The 13,761-nt window shown below is 43.0% G+C and overlaps 1 protein-coding gene across 1 annotated transcript in view; it reads right to left on the reverse strand.

Moving 5' to 3' along the window:
- tbc1d17 (TBC1 domain family, member 17) overlaps nt 1-13,645 on the reverse strand; it is a 44,835-nt gene extending 31,190 nt beyond the window's left edge. The window contains exons 1-6 of the mRNA XM_060849711.1: nt 12,688-13,645; nt 7,226-7,324; nt 6,430-6,504; nt 5,017-5,137; nt 2,542-2,752; nt 1,975-2,086 (exon numbers count right to left, since the gene is read on the reverse strand). Coding sequence (XP_060705694.1) covers nt 1,975-2,086; nt 2,542-2,752; nt 5,017-5,137; nt 6,430-6,504; nt 7,226-7,324; nt 12,688-12,714 — 645 coding nt within the window. The 5' untranslated portion in view covers nt 12,715-13,645. The remainder of the gene's footprint in view (nt 1-1,974; nt 2,087-2,541; nt 2,753-5,016; nt 5,138-6,429; nt 6,505-7,225; nt 7,325-12,687) is intronic.
- Between the last annotated feature and the right edge of the window lie 116 nt (nt 13,646-13,761).

Here is a 13,761-nt window from a genome sequence, read left to right on the forward strand (position 1 = left end):
TTAAAGCAAATGGAATAAAGTTTCCGCGGTACATTTGAAAAACTTTAAACTAGAGAAAGTTAAAAGGAGACAGAATAATTTCAGTGAGTCATGGTGAGGCAGTTTAGACATAGAACAGTACAGCACAGTACATACCCTTCGGCCCTTGATGTTGTACCGACCTGTTATCCCACTCTAAGACCAACTAATCTACATACCCTTAATTTTACTATCATCCATGTGCCTATCCAAGAGTCACTTTATTGTCCCTAATGTCTGACTCTACTACCACTGCTGGCAGTGCATTCCATGCAGCCACTCTCTGTGTAAAGAATTTCCCTCTGACATCTCCCCTAAACCTTCCTCCAATCACCTTAAAATTATGCTCCCTCATGATAGACATTTCGGTCCTGGGAAAAAGCCTCTGGCTATCCACTCTATCTAAGCCTCACACCATCCTGTACACCTCTATCAAGTCACCTCCCAATCTTTTTTGCTCCAATGAGAAAAGCCCTAGCTCCCTCAACCTTTCTTCATAAGCCATGCCCTCCAGTCCAGGCAGCATCCTGGGAAATCTCCTTTGCACCCTCTCTAAAGCTTCTACATCCTTCTGATAATGAGGAGACCAGAACTGAACACAATATTCCAAGTGTGGTCTAACCAGCGCTCTATAGAGCTGCAGCAAAACCTTGCAGCTCTTAAACTCAATCTCCTGCTCATGAAAGCCAACACACCATACGCTTTCTTAACAACCCGATCAACTTGGGTGGCAACTTTGAGGGATCAATGGACATGGACCCAAAGATCCCTCTGTCTGAAAAAGAAGGATCCTTTAAGCATCCAGGGTGACCATGTGTGCAGGAAGTATCTACAGCTACAAGAAATGTGCACTTCAGATGTGGAGTTGTGGCTGAAGTCACTGGAGTATTCACAAGGCTGAGAACATTGTGGACAGCATTGCGGGTAAACTGTGCACAGGCAGAAGGGGAATAGGTAACTAACAAACAGAGTAAAAGCACCAGGCAGGTAAAACAGGAGCCCCATGGAGACAGCTGCCTCTTTAACAGATTTTCCATTCTGGATACTACTTGGAGACAGTTTCATAGAATCTCTACAGCATAGAAGCAGGCCATTCTGCCCACTGAGTCCACACTGATCCTCTGAAGAGTACTCCAATCAGTGCTCTGGTTTCCTCCCACAGTCCAAAGATGTCCAGGTTGGGGTGGAGTGACTATGTTAAATTGCGTGTAATGTCCAGGGTTGTGCAGGCTAAGTGGGTCAGTCATAGAAAACGTAGCGTTACTAGGGTGGGGGGGGGGGGGGATTTGTTAGTTGTGGTGGTGCGGTGGAAGAGTCTGGTTGGGATACTCTGGAGGGTCAGTGTGGTCTTGTTGGGCCAAATGGCCTGTTTCCACACTATAAGGATTCTCTAAAAAGGATTCTACAAGTAACAGCTATGATATCTGAATGCACAGTGCATTCTTAATAAAGGACAGCAAATTAAACAGCACAAATCATTGTAAATGGGTATGATTTGACTGTGGTTAGAGATATGGCTGTGGGGTGAACAAGGCTAGGAAGTGAACATCCAAAGGCTTTGTGCTTTTGTGGAGTTACCCGCGAGTGTGGGGAACATCTTGCTCCTGTTGCAATGCCTCAGCCAGAGTTAGCTTGCCAACAATCAGCACCTTTTGGTACATATTGTTACGACCGCTTGAAATTTGGCATTTTGTTGAGTGCAAGGTGAAGTTATCTGGCAGCACGTTTCCCTTTCCGGCAACGTAGAAACATGCTGATGGGCAATAAATTTAACTAAATGGTTTATTTTTAATGAAGAAACGATGTCTATGTAATAATGGTATTTTATGGACGATCCAATCCACAAGTGCTGAGAATTCTCTCTGCTATTCTGAAAGGTCTCATTGAACACATATTGATTAATCCACTGCAAGGGAGATTAAAAAAAAACAACCAAGCAGATATACTGCTACTCACTGACACTAAGTCTGATGAATGTTCATCGAATAGCTGCAACTCGTCAAAGGATTGGGATAAGGCATGAGAGTCGTGAGAATAGACCAGATAAAGACGAGGGTCCTTCTTGGAACTGCCAAAAAAAACAGAACCAATAAATATTATTGAAAAACACCAAGAGCAAGCCTGCAGCTCAGCATTGTGTACAAGCAAAACCAAGATTCACAGCCAATTCTGGCAGTAATTATGAAGAATCACTGGGCACAGTGCTGGAACTATTGGTAACCATCAGATAACATGAAAAGCAACAGCTGATTGTTACCAGAGTGGGCATCTCTGGAGCGCCACCCTGATCAATTTTCTTTTCTCCCTATTCCAAAGTGTTGCTCTATTCAGTGAATATCAAAATAGACGTCAATGCTACCCAATGGATGTAGCAGCACTGAGGATAGAAAGAAATGGCAGAATAAATAAGAAATGACTTCTACATGTTATGGAACTATTTCATTGCTAGGCTGACTTCTGCACTTTACTGCCAGGACAGGCACTCCAATCACTCTCAGTGCAAGGGAGGAGCTATATACTCACGTGGCCAGCACAACATATTTACAGAGGCACTTCAATAAGGCTCTGGTACCGCCACCGTGGAAATGAAGAGCTGGGAAGGAGATTCCTTCTTTGGTGATGAAGATGAGGTACGACCAACCCAGGCCAGGCTTGTTTTTCCGGATGGACTTGAGCTCACACAGACTGAGAGAGAATGCCCACTTGCTGTTAGCTGCGGAACACTGGGTGGTAGCTGAAGGGCAAACAAAAAGAAAACACCACACTCAGCCAAGAGTGACCCACTGAACAAAAACAAAGCAGCAGTAAAGGAAGCATTCAGCTCATGGAGTCAATTCTAGCACAACACATGTGTAACTTATCTTTGGTCAGTACTGTTGCCTCATTCTCTGAAGGCAGGCCTCTATGGGTTGCTGCTGTCTAATCACACAAGTGGTCTTCTTTTATGTAAGATCACAAATGAGAACTGTTTGAAGGCTATTTGCCCCATGGAGACTCACAGCTCCGACCATTCAGAGTTTAACACTGCCCTCTAATGCAGATGGGTTACTGGACCAAACTTAGTACGTGGAACTGTGGCTAATTACAACTCTAGAGAAAGGAAAAGAACAGCACTTTCAATAGAGGGTGTAACTTCAAGCCGTGTAGGCATTAGGGAAGGCAATGACCGAGCGGTATTATTGTCAGACTATTAATCCTGAGACCCAGGCAATGGCCAGGGGACCCGGGTTCAAATCCTGCCAAGGCAAATGACTTTGTTATTGAATTCAATAACAAAAAGTCTAGACTTAAGAGTCTAATGATGTCCACAAAACTGCTGCCGATTTTCAGTAAAACCCATTTGGTTCCTTAATGTCGTCCTTACCCAGTCTGGCTAATGAGAGATTCCAGACCCACAGCAATTTGTGTGACTCTTAACTGCCCTCTGGGCAATTAGGGATAGGGAATAAAATGCTGGCTTAGATTGCGCACCCCCCCCTCCCAATTCAGTGAATGAATTAAAACAAGGAGTCAGTGAATATATCAGCTACTTCACAGAACACATCCAATATATGTTCATAAATTTAAAATACAGTTTACTGGGTCCCATCAAGCATATCACAAGTATTCTCCACACATGCAAGAACCAAAATAGGAATCAATTATATGCTATTCGACAGTATACAGCCTCACAGAACATCCTGATCCTGTTTTCTAGTGCTCGTGGAGCTATTTGAACTGTGGTTAATTCTACTGGCAGAGAGATTTACAGGTTTGTGTAATTCAATTACATTCTCCCTACCACCTACATACAACATGGTCTATTTACAATTACCAGAGTTAATTATAGGGAGCGCTTGAAACTTCCACCTGACATGTGGAGATAATTAAATAAGAACATATTTTTATCAATCTCTTTCATCTAACGGGGCTGGTGGATTTCTAAACAGAATATCCAATAGATTTGCATTTTGTAAGGATTTTTCAGATATCCATACCTGTATAAGTAACCTTCAAAAAACATACAAACTTTAAAATGAATAGATTGCACTAGCAATCATACCTTAACTTGTTGCTGCCTGTAAAATTGACAAAAACCTGTGCCCTCACTAAAAAAAACAAAATATAATTTCCTCAGAACAGGTTTTTCACATGTGGTTTCCATTCTAACACAGCTCTCAGAAGGTTACACTTCCTGTTTCTGATAAGAACTTCCCCATGGTACATTTTGCCCTAATCTCATACAGATAAACCCATGGGATTTTTTTTAAGTTTAAGGGAGATTTAATATAGTTGCTTCAAATTGTGAAGGGCTTTGGTTAGTCAAGGAGAAATTAATGCCAGTTCTCCCAATGGAAGTGAGAGGAGGAAGATTGGAGAAAATTGGCAAAACAAACAAAGGGGAGTCGGGGCACTTTTAAACACAGCCAGGTGCAATGATTAGATTACTTACAGTGTGGAAACAGGCCCTTCGGCCCAACAAGTCCACACCGACCCACCGAAGCGCAACCCACCCATACCCCTATATTTACCCCTGCATTACAGACAATTTAGCGTGGCCAATTCACCTGACCCGCACATCTTTGGACTGTGGGAGGAAACCGGAGTACCCGGAGGAAACCCACGCAGACACGGGGAGAATGTGCAAACTCCACACAGTCAGTCGCCTGAGGCAGGAACTGAACCCGGGTCTCTGGCGCTGTGACGCTGAAAGGGTGGTGGAAGCAGTTTTGATGGTAATTTTCAAAAGGAAATTGGATACATTTGTGAAGGGGGAAAGAAAACAGGAAAGACAAACTGGTTACACATGCAGAAGGAAGGTACATGTGTAGTTGACAGAATAGCGTTGGGTACTTGAAATGGAGCTCAGATATATCATTGGGACACCACATCCTGGAGATTGCTGTACTTGATGGTGGTACTTAATGCTTGGTGTCAACACTTTATGTTGACCAGAATAAGATATATACAAAAAGCAAAATGAATACATTACAGTAATAAGCAGACAGCATCTCTCACCACGCATATCCTCCAGTGGACGTGTCCTAGACCCTACTGTGCTGATAACAGCCCAATCAGGTTCGTAACCTGGGTCAAACATGTCCTCCTCAGTATGACTGGCCCCATTCATACTGGAATCCTGGAAAAGAACAGGGAAAAGGGCGAGAACAAGAACAAGTAAATGAAACCATCTGACATGGCTCCTAGCCAGGATCATAAGAACTAAGCTGCACTTTCTTCAAGAGGATCTTGTGATGGAGTGGGCAGTGCCCTGCTGTTGGGTAATAAATTCTGGATTGAAGTCGCACCTCAGGACGTGATGGCAAAGGAAGGTGTGTCCTAAAGCAGGCAAACATGTTCATAAGAAATCTGATTACCCTCCTGATATGACCGGCAGACCAAAAGAGCAGGAGGATTTCCTAATCAGCCAGAACTCTACAGTAAGAGCAGAACAGGCTCCCTCTACTGAAAGAGTGCACATGCAGGTTGCTGCCATCAGTGGGGAATGTTAACAGTGGAGGGTTCAGTGATGGCAATGTTATTGAATGTTAAGGGTCAACAGATTCTCTCTCGCTGGAAATAGTCATTGCCTGGCATGCGTATGATTGAAATTTATTTGCCTCTTTTCAGCACAAGTCTGGATATTGTTCAGGTTTTGCGGCATTTGGACATAGACTGTTTCCATATCCAGAGGTTAGGCTCGAAACGTCGAATTCTCTATTCCTGAGATGCTGCCTAACCTGCTGTGCTTTGACCAGCAACACACTTGCAGCTGTGATCTCCAGCATCTGCAGACCTCATTTTTTACTCCATATCCAGAGGTGCAAGTTGTGCAATCGTTAGTGAACATCCCCACTTCTGACCTTGAGATGGAGGGGAAGTCATTGATGAAGCAGCTGAAGATGGCTGGGCCTAAGACACTACCCTGAGGGAGTGCTGCAGAGATATGGTGGGGCTGAGATGACTGATCTCCAACAACCACAAACATCTTCCTATGTTCTAGGTACAACCCCAACCAGCGGAGAGTTTTCATCTGATTCGGGGAGTTAATGGAGGCAGATTCACCAAGGCATTCAAACAGAAATTGTATCATTATTGGAAAAGGAACATTTCAAAGGGTTGCGAAGGAAAGACAGGGGAGAGGGACGAGCTGAGATGCGCTTACAGAGATCCAGCATGGGTATGATGGGCTGAATGGAAACCATTCCATTGAGTCATATTGCCCCCAAACTGCTTTCTCACTTTACCTTCCTTTAAATGCTTTTATTTTGAAAAAAGGGGAGTCAATGTTTATTGATGATGTTGGAAAGCGAGGATACAATCAGATCAGCTTGAGTGGCAAAGCAGACTGGATGGCCTAGCTCCTATTTTTAATGTGTTTCTATTGAACTCAACAGGCTTGGACTGCCCACATGGTTCCAGGAGAATTACCTTTTTGGAATACAGGAATTGAGGGTGCTCTCCGCTCTCACTGAGTGGAGTCCACTCCATCACAGTATCAGGACCCTGGGAAACAAGACAAGAACAAATAACTATTAGAACAAGTTTAAAGTGCCTTCATGCCAGTTTCAACGGTAAGGTCCTCCATTATTCTTGTACACAGAATTGTAACAACCTGAAAGGAGACCTTTCAGCCCAAAGAGCCCAGCCTAGCCCTTTGAAAAAGCTGTCCAAATTGGACGCACACTCCACCTGTTTTCCTCAGAACAGTGCAAACTGCTGAGGAGACCAGTGCTGCATACTCTAGAGTCAAGGAGGAGAGAGAACCTCAATGAGACTTACAGAATTTTCATAGGGTTCAACAGGACGGACAGGGATAGGAGGCTCCCTGTAGTAGGGGTAGTGGTGTTAGATCCAGATGCCACAGTATCAGAATAAGAGGCAAACTACTCAGGAATGAGAGGAGGAAGAATCTTTTACTCAGAGGGTCATGAATCATTGAACCAGGAGGAATGAGGAAGCTCAGGTCATTGAATGTGTTCAAGACGGAGTTCGATAGATTTCTACATACTAGTGATGTTATGTGGTATGGAGTTGGTGCAGGAAAGTGGAATTGTGGTAGATGATCAGCCATGATGTAGAAAGACAGAGCAGATTTGAAGGGCTGAATGGCCTACTCCAGCTCCTATTTTCTTAAAGTTGTCCGTGTTGCAATGTTTTGCCAAGTCTGTCAATGACTGGAATTTTCAGCACTTTATTGCAGAAAGCATACAACACAGATCTTCACCTTCTCGAGGATCCGGATCACCCCGGGGATCAGTGTATCGTGGTCATTATTCCGTTTTGTGCTTGTGTGCAGAAACACACTCTCTTTCTCAAAGACGACCTGCAAGATAAAAGTCATAATCATGGGCACAGCCCGTCCAAGGCATCTGGTATGCAACATGTATGCATAACATCTCACCTGGAGTGCTATACGTCAAGAATGCACAGCACTCTGTTCTACCTCCTTGGATTAAGTAATTGATCCCTGGTAATCAAGCCAATTTACATAAATATAGCAAGGTAAGAAAAGCTACCAATCACCATGCAACAAAAACTAACTTCTCAGTAATCAACATTGGTCCACTAATCCATGATCCTGCAACACAACCCAGAGAAGGAGTTCAAATCCCAGCCTTCAGCTCTTTGCGAATGGGAATTTGTCAATGCCTTCCACTCTCAGGACCAGGCCCGGAGACAGGTCCCAAATCCACCTCAGCTTCATTGGAATTGCGCTGCTGGAACTGTCCATGAGTTGTATCTAAGCCAATAAGCCCCTGTGCCAAGAAATAACATCAAGAAAACAAAAAACACAACTACTGTTTAATACAAACAACACCCTGAAATATTGGTTCCTGTCTCCCAACCAAGACCCTTTGTATATGGCTAAAACCAAACATTTTACAAACTAAATAATCAAACCAAACAATCTCACTGTATCAGATCAGCCATTTTGCACTATGGTTCTCATATTACTGGCAATAACGGAATATTTCCCAAAAAGGTTCAACACAGCAATGACAAGGTAAGAGGCCAATTTGCTTGATATGGAGGTGTTGCTTGGTTCTCAATCCAGAGCTTTGCAATATACAAAGACATACAACAAACTATGAAATAAATCTCCCTCCTGTTACCCCTTCTCTGCATCCCAATCTATCGCTGGATAAAGTGACCTTCATGAGAGTGACTACAGTCCACTGACTTGTGAAATATGCTGTCAATAAACCCTCTAATTATAACTGATCTTGCTCTATACAAAGTGGTTGTACTGACACCATATGGACTGCAACAATTCAAAACAGTAGCTCATCACCACCTTCCCAAGGGCAATTAAGACGGAAAAACAAATGCCAACCCAGTGGTCGACATCACACCCCATGAATTTCACTTTTTAAATATTTGGGCTCATCTAAGGCCAAATATGTTCTCCCTTCCTTCTCATAGGGTGATCAGCAGTGTGGAGGAACAGGCCCATCACCAAATACCAGAAGCCATCTTTCATGTATGTATTCAGCTATTACAGAGGCGCAGATAGAGTGGATAGTCAGAGACTTTTTCCCAGGGTGGAAATGTCTATCACGAGGGGGCATAATTTTAAGATAATTGGAGGAAACTTTAGGGGAGATGTCAAAGGTAGGTTCTTTACACACAGTGTGGTGGGTGTGTGGAATGCATTGCCAGCAGTGGTGGTAGAGCAGCATAAAAGCCTGGCACAACATAGAGGGCCAAAGGGCCTGTACTGTACTGTGCTATGTTCTATTATCCATGGGAACAGTTACCACTTTGCCTATTCAACACTCACTAGCCAACTCACTGAATCAGGAACTCCCTGCACTTCCTCCCTTGCCATACCCCAGTATAATCCAGACAAGGTCAACTTTGACTTCCCTGTTGCTGCACCAGCTGAGGTCCAACCAATTGCATATGGCCAGGTAATGTAAGGCAAGGACCTTTACACACTTCTGTCACTCACTTTCCCAGGGAATGGTGCATTTACTCTCTGTGCCTTTCAGAAATGCTCAGGGTTGTGTTGCGGGCAGGAATACAGTCGACATGCTGAAATGGACAAGGAGTAGAAACAAATACCTGTCCTCTCAGCACAGTTGTAGGTATTGAAGCTCGTAGGTTTGAATATAAAGGTCAAATGTGATTTCAATTTAATGTACAGAATGGGATGTCTATTTTGAACATGACCTTTGGTTCAGAGTGCCTACATGACTTACAGAGGAAGTTTTCAAAAAAGGAGGAAGAATTACAGGTCCCTTTTAGTAGCCATTTCACACAAAGAAAAAGATTGCAGTTGCTTGCTTACAGAAAAAACAGATAATCCAGTTCAGCTCAATGATCCCATTATCACATGGTTCACCAATGGAATTGTGACTAGTTACAATGATCATTGTGTATTTGTCCACAGTAGAAAAGGTTAGGAGATGGGGTACTTTGTAAATCATGGAATTCCAATCCACTTATCCCCGTGATGTTCCACTCATCACAATGTCTCAAACCTGACCACCATCCCCAAGGCACAAGTCAGAAGTGCAATGGAATATTCCCCACTTGCCTGGATGAGTACAGCTCCAATAACACTCAAGAAGCTTGACACCATCCAGGACAAAGCTGCCCACTTGACTGGCACCACATCCACAAACACCCACTTCCTTCACCACCAATGCTCCTCAGTAGCAGCAGCATAAGGCACAAGCTGAATTACGCCATTCATCCCATCAGGTCTGCTCTGCCATTCAATCAGGGCTGATAGGTTTCTCAACCCTCTTCTCTAGCCTTCCCTCCATAACCCTAGATCCCCTTACTAATCAAGAATCTGTCTGTCTTAAATATACCCAATGACTTGGCCTCCACAGCTTTCTCTGACAATGTGTTCCACAGATTCACCACATTCTGGCTGACGAAATTCCTCCTCAATTCAGTTCTAAAGTGTTGGCCCTTTATTCTGAGGCTGTGCCCTTGGATCCTCATCTCTCCTATCAGAAAGATCTTTTCCATGTCCACTCTATCCAAGTTACTCAGTATTCTGTAAGTTTCAATGTGATCCCTCCCTCATCCTTCTAAACTCCACTGAGTACAGACCCAGAGTCCTCAACTGCTCCTTGTATGGCAAGCCCTTCATCCCTGGAATCATTCTTATAAACTTCCTCCAGATCCCAATCCAACACCAGCACATCCTTCCTTAGATTCAGGGCCCAAAACAACTCCCAATATTCCAAATGTAGTCTGACAACAGCATTATGCAGCTTCAGGGGTACATCCCTGTTCTTGTACTCCTGCCCTCTCAAAATTATTGCAAACGTAACATTCCCCTTTCCAACTGGGAATTGAACCTGCATATTAGCTTTGACAGAATCCTGATCTAGGACTCCCAAGTCCCTTTGTGCTTCAGATTTCCGAAGCCTTTCCCCCATTTAGAAAATAGTCTGCGCCTCTATACTTCCTACCAAAGTGCATAACTTTATACTTTGCCACACTGTATTCCAACTGTCACTTATTTAACCACTTTCCTAACCTGCCCAAGTCTTTCTGCAACCTTCCTCAAGACCACCTGCCCCTTCACCTTTCTTTCAGTCATCTGAAAACTAGCAACAATGCCCTCATCTAGATTGTGAATCTATAAACATGAATAGTTGTGGTCCCAGCAAACTTGCAGACCTCCACTAGTTACCAGCTGCCATCCTGAAAAAGATCGCTTTATCCCCACTGTCTGCCTTCTGCCAATCAGCCAAGCCTCTATCCATGCCAGAACTTTGCCCCTAAACTTATGGGCTCTTATTTAGCAGCCTCCTGAGTGGCACCTTTTCAAAGGCCTCTGGAAATCCAAATAGTCCACTGGCTTTTCTTTGTTTGATTTCCTCATTATCTCCTCTATTATTTGTCAAGCATGATTTCCCCTTGATATGATGCTCTGTAGCACACTACTAAGGTTCTTTGGATAGCGTCTTCCAAACCCACAACTATTACTATCGATAAGGACGAGGGCAGCAGAATAACGGGAACACTACCACCTACAAGATCGCCCATCATTCCCCCAAATCACTCACCATCCTGACTTGGAAACAGATCACCGCTGCTTTAGTGTCACTGAGTCAAACATCCTGGGGAATTCCATCCTCATGGTACTGTGGGTGTACTTACAACAAATGGATTACTGAGGTACAGGAAGGCAACTCACTACCATCTCCTCAAGGATGGACAATAAATTCTGGCCGAATCAGCAAACTTTTAAAAACCTCACATATACACTGAAAGGGATGTTTCTAGTTTGTGCATCCTATTTCTAAGAGAATGAATCAATACTAACTGCTTTGACTGTCTCCTAGGGAGCCTGTGCCATAGGTTGACCATTTACTCACTAAAATATTGTTTTCACTGACCAATATGCAAATTTACACCCTTTAAGTGCAAGCCGAGATTTCCAGCTCAGTGAAACAGATTGTCACGGTCTCCATTTAAATTCTGGACTATTTGTTAAATGCATACTTCTGTCAAAAACAAAAGAATTTCCTGAAAATATACAAGATAATAAAGCTACAATCAAACTGGGATCCATGACCACACACACATTTTATAATCTGGAATCAACATAAACAAGAAAGAAGTGTACAAATCATCCTTTTGCTGGTTTTCCTCTTAATATAATACAAAGTATCTGGTCTACTAATAGCATGCAGCTGTTTGAGTGTATCTGTTACTGTCTCATCACAACAGCATTTCACAATTCCAAGGATCACAAGAGAAATTATACACTCAGAGACCCACAAAGGTAACCTCCACAAATAACTCACCTCTACATACAAGGACAGTTCCTAACATTAAGATTGCAACTGCACGTACACTAGGTTTAACTATTCAGCTCGGTAACCAATTCTCACTTTAACTACAGGTATATACGTATCAATATTTTCTTTGAACTCTTCATTCAGGTATACTTACCAATATACTCTCTACACAGAAAAATACATTCTGAAAGTGACAAACTTAGTAACACATGCAAACTTGACATTATTTCACAAAAATTTACAGTTGATGCAAATATTCATGAAAATAGAATCAATCCTTTATTATATAAATATGCATTGCTGCAAAATAATATAGACAATTAAATTAATACCTGCAATGCTTTGAAAGTGATAACCTTCCTCAGTGTTTTGGTAAACTACAGTATATGATGAACAAGTGAATATTTTGTAACTCTCTACAGGTCTCCCCATGCTTCACTATGGCACACGAATTATAATGAGCATATTTCCCTGTAGTTCTCAACAGGTGATCCTTCCCAACACTGTAGCACTCCTGTTTTACACAGTATGAAGAATGAGTTATTATCTTGTGACTCTGTTATGATGATTACATTCCACACTGGACAGTGTCCCTAAACTAAAAGCATAAAAACAAATTATGACCTTATAATTCTCCACTGAAGACAACATCTCACACTATATGAAAGTATTACACTACTGCAGGATTTAAGGCACAAAATATCACATTTCAATACTCTGTAAGTAACCACATCCCATACTGCATGCATTGTACGATAAGGTACAAGGAATGACTTATTACCTTGTGGATCTCTGCTGCCGGCCTCATCTCAAACCACATTCCAATGACTATGTACTAGAGGGTGTAAGGATTCTCTACATATGAACACATCATCCCACGCCACTGTACAATAGGATATAAGAAATGAGTTATTACCTTGTGACTCTCTGGAGATGATCCCATCGTTTTACTTCGGCTCGTCTCAAAACAAATCCCTTTACATCATTTCCGGATCGTGCTTATTTCTTACTGGCTGTTAGTTGGCTTTTACTACTATTAGGGAGGAGGAGGTATTGAGTCAGGATACTGACGGCATCCTCCCAAGTTTTCATTGTCCAACTCTTCTTTAAAAAAATAGTTTTTTAAACACTTTCCTATTTTTACGAATCGGGCTTGTGGATAAACTTCCAAGTTCAAGGTTATATTTTAGCTCGTTGGCTGACGTCAGTATCTTATGACTTGGCTGTTGCTGGTGGCCAATAAATTATTGTGACAAGTCTGGATTTAATCTGAAAAATGTTACAGAAGCCAGATCATCTTGTGCAATGTTATCCTTCTGACTCTGTAAAGCACGAAGTCGCCGACATTATCAATTGAATGGTTTTGGCCGAACTCCCTGCCTCTTTCTTTCAGATGTTACATGGAACAACAACATAAAACAAATTAATTGGAGGAGCTCCCTCCCCGGCGCCATCTTTGTGAGGGGAACTGTTATGTTTTGTAGGGGAGGAGAAAGTCGTGCTAAAGTTCAATGTTTCATCCCTTTCCCCTTCGCTATTTTCTTTTTGGTGGTGCAACACTCGAAGCCCCTTCCGTTCTTGTTTCTCTCCCAGTCGCTGCAGGCCCCGAAGCTGCAGTTTAAACCGAGCTCGACGTGTTGCTATGGCCCGCCGCCATCTTAATGCGGGGCACGTTCCCTCCCGCGAGCACCGTGCCCCAGCCGCTCCACACTGCCTCCCGGTCACCCTATCCTCCCGCGGTCGAGGTGAGGGATGGGGTTGAACCCGAGGCGATGGAATTGAACTGAGCACGCAGTCATTGGTACGGATCCACCCCCGAAAACGTTTGAAGCCCCTCAATGTTCGGAGTAAACAAACGCCGGCCATCTTTGTTCGGGGATGGTCGCCATGTTTGTGCGTGTTAGGTGCGCGTGACGTCAACTAATTTTTATCATTCTACCTTTTCAAATTAAAAGATGAAGATCGTTTCCATTTGATGTTTGAAGCTATA

This window comes from Hemiscyllium ocellatum, chromosome 33 (assembly GCF_020745735.1).
Source record: "Hemiscyllium ocellatum isolate sHemOce1 chromosome 33, sHemOce1.pat.X.cur, whole genome shotgun sequence".
Taxonomy (NCBI): domain Eukaryota; kingdom Metazoa; phylum Chordata; class Chondrichthyes; order Orectolobiformes; family Hemiscylliidae; genus Hemiscyllium; species Hemiscyllium ocellatum.